The 7,326-nt window shown below is 29.0% G+C and overlaps 1 protein-coding gene across 3 annotated transcripts in view; it reads right to left on the bottom strand.

Annotated features, from left to right (window-relative positions):
• The window catches only part of LOC108738118 (uncharacterized protein YMR317W), a 77,544-nt gene that overhangs the window by 32,769 nt on the left and 37,449 nt on the right, over window positions 1-7,326 (bottom strand). For 2 of the 3 annotated variants that reach the window (XM_025974043.1, XM_025974042.1), the window contains exon 1: window positions 881-1,060. The exons of the other annotated variant lie outside the window; for it this stretch is intronic. In XM_025974043.1, coding sequence (XP_025829828.1) covers window positions 881-959 — 79 coding nt within the window. In that variant the 5' untranslated portion in view covers window positions 960-1,060. Of the gene's footprint in view, window positions 1-880; window positions 1,061-7,326 lie in introns of those variants that run through there. 3 annotated transcript variants of the gene reach the window in all.

Here is a 7,326-nt window from a genome sequence, read left to right as displayed (position 1 = left end):
CTTATCTGACTTATTTTCTTTTTATAGATCGTCCTGTATAGAGTAAAGTTATTAACTACTCTCTTGAGGGCAATTCTCAAATGGAGCAAATATTTACGTTACCAGTTAAATTTAGAAATGATTAAAATAATGCTACGAAAAATGCGTTACCAAACAAAAAATAAAATAATATGAATGTTTATCATCAATATCTAACGAAAAGTTTATATAATGATAAAACCACCTCTCTCGCCAAATATTTTGGAGTAATAAAATACTAGTACTAAATATAGTAGCTTTTGAATATTACTCTTTTAAACAATTACGCATACATACGACTTGTTTTCACGTACTGTATATTTGTTTTCTAATAAAGTAGTAGGTATGTAACCTGCAATACTGATCAAAATACTGACACGGTTGCCTATACTTATAATTAAAAAACATTCTGGAAATTCTTAGAATTGTTTACGGAAAATTAAATTAATTTTAAAGCAAAAAATATGTAGGTGATTACAAAAAAACAAAAAAAAAGACATAGATAACCAATGAATTCCCAATAATCATGACAACTTTAAATGTTTAACGCAGTCGTTTTATATAATTGGGATAGCAAATTGATGCACTTCATTAGTTTACTATAACATTCGTAACGCATTTGAAGAATTAATATAAGATTATACAGAACTTTGTAGTAGCGTAATTCTAATTAGTCAAAATAAGATTAAAATGCACCCAATTTTCTTCTGCACAAACAATTACCCAATAAGATAAACATTAGACCAAATAAATACAACGCAAAAATCTAATTATAATGGTTAATTTATGCCGGCTAACACGTATGTGTAAAGCGTGGATCGCAATTTGCCTGTAGGTACATACGTAAGCAAAAAAGACTTACCAGTACAAGCTTTGGTCTCTTTTAATTTCAACGACTTTTTCTGAGTTAAAGCACGATTTGAGGCACGTTTGTTGGTCATCTTGGTATATCAATATAATATATGTTATAATAATTTTAAACAAACAATAACAAATGTACATAACAAACTGAAACCACCATATTGTATGACGGCGACGCTGCTGCTCTTCACTGAGCAACTGTTTACAGCTGATTATACATAGCGTTGTATATGGGTTATGTACATATTGCAATATATAATGTACAAATAAATAATTGGTAAAAGTGATTCTTATCGCCTTATCTGCAATTTCTCGCGAGGCGTGAGATAAGGTTTTTTTTAAATTTGGCAAGGTTTACACATTCCGCGAGCTTTTGTTTTGAACCTAGTTCAAGTTAAATTTAACCATATAATTAATGTTAATATATGATAAACAAAAACTGTATTACGTAAATGTACCGAAAACAAATAAAAATTACACTCATTCTTAATCCAGCCATGTAAAAATTTCACAATAATTTATACAGTGAGGTACCAATCTGATGATAAATAACGAGGTTACAATCAAAAAAATTTTACCCATATAAATATCTTACGCAATTGTACTCAAACAAATTAACAAATTACATAATTGTCATTAATTTAACGATATNTCTATTCTATATATGTAACATTTACGGAATATTTCCTTATAACTAAATATACAAAAGCGAAAGAAATTCTATAAAAAAAACTAATTCCTAGATTGTGACGTTCGGGGAAAATGTCAACTAAATCTGTAAGAGAACAAAACTACAGATTTTTTTGAGTAGAGAGCACCTAAAATAAGACCTTACTTTCTCCAAATCGAAATCTGATGAAAAACTTTTGCAAAGGCGGGAATGAGCCGAGTTATTTTGAAGTTAATGATAAACAACGATATAAACAATAAATAAACGTTTACAGCTCCCAATAAAAGTCATAAAGGAAGGTGTTGTATGACAGATAACGATTGCATATCTTACAAAATTGTAAAAATTAAGAAATGAAGAAAACACTTGTTTATTTTTCCACTAATCAAACTATTCAAAAGGATAACTCAATTTGATATCTAGAAATAAGTTTATCTAATAATGTAAAAATGCACGAGAGATATTTCGATCAAATAACAGTGGATGTGCTAACAGCCGAATCTAATGAACATGATCATCAGAGCGTAAAAATGCAATCAAGGACAAAATGGTAAAATTTTAATTCCTGTTTCATATAAACTGTTGATGCATCGAATAATTGTAATGCATTCGCTTGTTTTGTGAATTAACGGAATAAATTATTTTGACAAATTAAGGGTTCGTTTCCATTCGCGTCACACTGGGGATGATATAAATTCCACGCTTGTTAGCAAATCCAAAAAATTGTCGCTCCAACTGCTTGATAATTCTCTGAATGACAATTAATTTTAAGTTTCATAAAAAATATATAATATCGATAAATAATTCTCTAATAACAAGTAAGGTAGGTACTTGGATAAAATCAAATATAATTGAGAAATGGATTAGACGTACTTAGCAATTAATTAACGGCATATCAAGGATGTGTTAATTAACTTCAAAAAATATAATCCAGTGTCGATAAAGGATCTTATAGAACACTCCTTTCCGACAAAATGTGCGAGTTCATCGACATGTAGAGAGAAATAGTATATACAAGGTTCTTAATTAGAAACTGCGAAAAAATGAATTTTTGCCATTAGTTTTTGGTTTAGAAAATACCGAATACATTTCAAAAACGATGTAAACAATGAAGACACGAATAAATTTTACGAAATAATAGCAATTATGGACGAGGTCAGTACAGTGACGTCTATTCAAATAAACCGGTTGCCAAAAATCGTAATGAACCTCTCCAATTTAAATTTCAAAAGTTACAATATTGTACATTGACACAGGTATACGGCGCTATCGCCACACATTCAAAGTATTACACTATTATAATTAAGCAAAAATCCAGTTTTTTTGAATTAACGTAAATGTGTACAACTGTTTTTGTAAAATAGCAAATTAAGTCTTGATCGTATTTTTCAGCTAATTAATCATCCAAATCTCTTGTTTTTTGTTTTGTTTTTGTATAATTTGCCTAATGGGCCCAATAATAATCATATACGTATATACAGAACTACGCTAGTGTAAGTTTTCTTTAATTTTTGAAACAAAACTATAATATTATTCACGACTGCAAGAGTTAATTAAAAACTGTTAACAAAACCTTCATTAGGATGAACGAAAATTAACACGATTCAAGGACAAATGCGTTAAAATCTAATAATGGCGTCGGGATCATAATTTTTTTATAGATCTATTTTAATTACTTTGTGTTATATCATTCCTATAAACTTTAAAACATTTCAAATTCACATCGTGGTGGATATGTACCAATAACTATGTTTCAGAGTTCATAACGATTCGTAGTTTTATTAGAAGACTTTTAAAACCTAAATTCGCTGTGGAGTTTACATTTTTTTTTAAGTTTTACGAAAATGATTTATAAATTTTTATTTATCGCCATTACTATCCGCTTAGCTTTTAGTCGATATACGTTACAAAATAGATGAAAAGTCCTTTTATTTTAATGGAATAAAAACAGCCCACGTCTACCCTAAATGTTACCGAAAGAACTTTTAAATTTTTTTCTTCAATTACATATAAACTATCATTATTCATATATTGAACAACGACGAAAAAATTCAATGTTTACAACAATTTTACTCCTTAATGTAAACAAGATCATGGATAAGCAAGGTCATCAAACGTCTTGTAAATAGTAAATAATCCAGAATCTAGGCAATAAAATTGCATCTAATTATACATTCTTTTTTCATGTAATTATTACGTCTCTAAATCAGATAAGTAAGTATGTGTATTTACAGGTAGTTGCAATAAGCAAATGAAGACAAATATCGCATTTTCTGGGTTATCAAGATACTTGCCTGTATAATATTTCCTTCAGGTGAGTGACAGTTTTTTCATCATTTATATAATACATAAATAAATAATTAATCAATCAAGTCCGAGAATAAACTGTTACCTGTTGTTTTTTCTATTTCTGTTTTGCGTGGTATCAAAAAAGAAAATCGAAACAAATTCTATTATTGTTTGTTACACGTATTTATGTAATAGATACGAAAAGACAGTTAATTAAACAGACACATACATTTTGACCTTTATCCCCTGTTTGTTGCCTATCACTGTCATTAACCTTGATAAGAGTGCAGACGGTGGTTATATGTAAACATTTATTACAAAAACCGCTTAACACATCCCTGTATGATTATTTATTAATTACCTATTGATTTTAACCGAAATGCTACTCGAAACCAGCCATGTTAAAACTATTTATACAGTCACGGAATACGTTGTTGATTAATTCCGAAACTTCCGGAACCATTCGGAAGGCCTAAGGCGATAGAAGAAAATCAAAACAGTAACACGTAGGTCACTACCAGAACGCTTTTTAGATCATTTCATACACAATCAACAAACGTTTATCACGAGAGCAAGTCAGAAATAAAAAGTAAGGCATTTACAGTGAACATTAGAAAACAACATGATACAACAATTAATTAATAATAATAATATTACTAGGAATGCTCCGATAACAATTATAGTATACTGTAATTACAAAAAACATCGCCTTCCGATTACGATAACCGTCTCAACGAGCAGAAGAAAAATACCGTCACAGAAGTCACAAGACATATAGTAAAAATTACGAAAAATATTTTGTCACGGACTTCCAGCATGACTACGACGAGTTTGGGTTTGTAATAAAGTTATTTCGAGCAATGACAAGAGAGAAACAAGTACATTTATATTGTAACACGCATTACGAACGAATCGACTTTTATATTACTCAAAATATGCGTTTGTGCATAAAGACGAAAAGAATTCTCGTTTTAAAACTATAAAAATACTTTCACCACATTCACCTGTTGCACTCATTTTTAATGTTACAACGTGAATAAATCAAGACGTTTCAGTTTAGACTTGGGCAATAAAGAAGAAAATGTTTCTACATTTGCCGTTAGCTTCGGGATAAACATCAGGAAACATTTCATAAGACTTTCAGAAGAGCCTTGAACCTTTTATCGCATTTTTTTCTACAATTTTGATTAACAAATATTCGCCAAATGAAGATGGATACCATCACCAATGTTTCGATTCATTCTTAACACATTAATGTTAGATACTTGCGCATACCTTACATAGATTCTTATAGAAAGCTAACGTTTCATTATACCGAATAATTTGAATACCTAAGTGTCGTTTACTGACAAAATTCAGTTCCTATTTTCCAGATGCTTCTACATATACTTAATTTATATCTCATATCAATCACGCATATTTAGTGTTCTGCTGTGCGAGTTTCACCCAATGACTTTTCTCGAAAATCCCACTCTACTAATAATTATTCAAACTAATAAGTTCCGAAAAATAAATTTACATTTTACATAACTTATGTAGTACTGTTCTATATTTATATTATCACCTTAGAAACAAAATTACCAGGCTTTTCCCTATTTAAATTTAGAATGAGCTTTATAGTAAACCAAATAACTGATAACGCCCCTTGTTATCTTTTACAATTTCCCGGACAAAATACATTCGAATGATATAAACGTTTAATATTTCTCAATTGAAAGTGCTAGTACAGAAAACAAAATTGACAAAAGGTCAGGGATCTAAAGTAACGTCGATTCTGACGTCAAATTTTCATGTTATTCAAAAATCGCATAAATTTTAGCCATTTCCATATAGTAATATGTTCAGTGCATTCGTTTATAACCATTTAAATATAACTTTACTTTAAAACCAATAAATAAACCCAGTAAATATCATTAAACGAACTGAATTAGTTAATTAACAAATTAATTATTAGGCATAATAAAATTGTTTTGCTAAAAATCAAATCTAGAATGATTCGTAAGTTCCGGGTCTCGAATCATGACCTACGCCATACAAAACCAAAATAATACATGATACGTAGATACCAAATGGACTTCAAGTTATCCAAGGACGAGCGCCAAACATTTTTTTTTACATTAATTCACACTTTTTGTAATACACTGGCAAATATGAACATTTTTCTTAGAAGAACGTTCATAACAGACAATAATAATAGTCAGCTAAGTTTATAAAGTGCTAATATGTTTATAATTGTTTACTGTATACCAAGAGTACATGCTATTCACAAAATGCCTTTAATTACTCCACCAGGAGTGTTTAGTCTGCAAAACAGATCAACAAATTCGAAAAATATCGCTAAATATAGGATACCGGAACATTGAATTAAATCGTCAAATAAATAACATAGAATTTTAAAGCGTAATAATATTTACTAACAAGTACACAAAGAATAATTTTTAAAAAATAGTAGGTACAGGATAACAAATACTGTCGTTGTTTCGTGTTTGTCCGATACACCAAGTTCAAGGTTATAGTTTTTATTTCCAATTATAGAAGGACGAATATCAGCCGGTGATAATCATAATAAATTGTAAAATAGTTTTATTTCAACGAATACGTAGTTAAAAATATACGTAACTACCCTTCACATTTTCCCATTAAACTCTTTAATTCATGGAAGAAGAGAGTTTTTGTACGAAAAAATTATGCTTTTATACTTAAATCTATTTAAAACTAGCGAGCAAGAAATGGTGAAGGCGCTCGGTTAAAAGCATACTTATATTTACAGGGGTTTTCGACAATTTTCTTGAGTTTCTACACATAATAGGCAAACACCTTTCATTTGATATTCATTTTAATATTCGTTATTCGTTTTTAAGTTGCTTCTATACCGACAATAATAATAATACTTATCACATATCAAAAGCTCTTTACAAGTTACTAGTAATTAAATTAATATATCTGTTTGATCATAATGTGTAATTGAATGAAAAAGATAACCTATCCCAATTGGACTTCCTTCATTGATATTAAGGAAATTGAAAAATGCGCGTCAAATAAACGCTAAGAATATTGATATCATCTATATGAAAAAGTTACTGATACATACATACATCCATACATATAATAAAGTCTTTGGCAACGCTAAATTTTTAGGATACTTAGAGTTTAATACCATGATATAAAATATTTGAGCGATACATTTAAAAAATTAGTAGGTACTGTTTTAAATTACGCTGTGCTTATTAGTATTTCAGAGTATTAATTAATTATGTAATTAGTGTATTACCTATGTCTTTCAATAAATTGGAAAAATACTTACATATTTTTATCTGAGATTCAATTTTTTAATGGTGTAAGGATTAATAGATTAATACACTTTAAATTTGAATAAAAATATGGATTTATAGGTACAAAAAATTCCCATGAATTATTTATATTTAACTTTTTATTGATCTTGCCAAGTAATACTTGTCCAAATATTTATGTTTTTATTTTTTTTTTCT

This window comes from Agrilus planipennis, unplaced genomic scaffold (assembly GCF_000699045.2).
Source record: "Agrilus planipennis isolate EAB-ADULT unplaced genomic scaffold, Apla_2.0 scaffold128, whole genome shotgun sequence".
Lineage (NCBI taxonomy): Eukaryota > Metazoa > Arthropoda > Insecta > Coleoptera > Buprestidae > Agrilus > Agrilus planipennis.
Note: the sequence above shows the minus strand (reverse complement) of the source record. Positions and strands in the feature narration are given on the sequence as shown.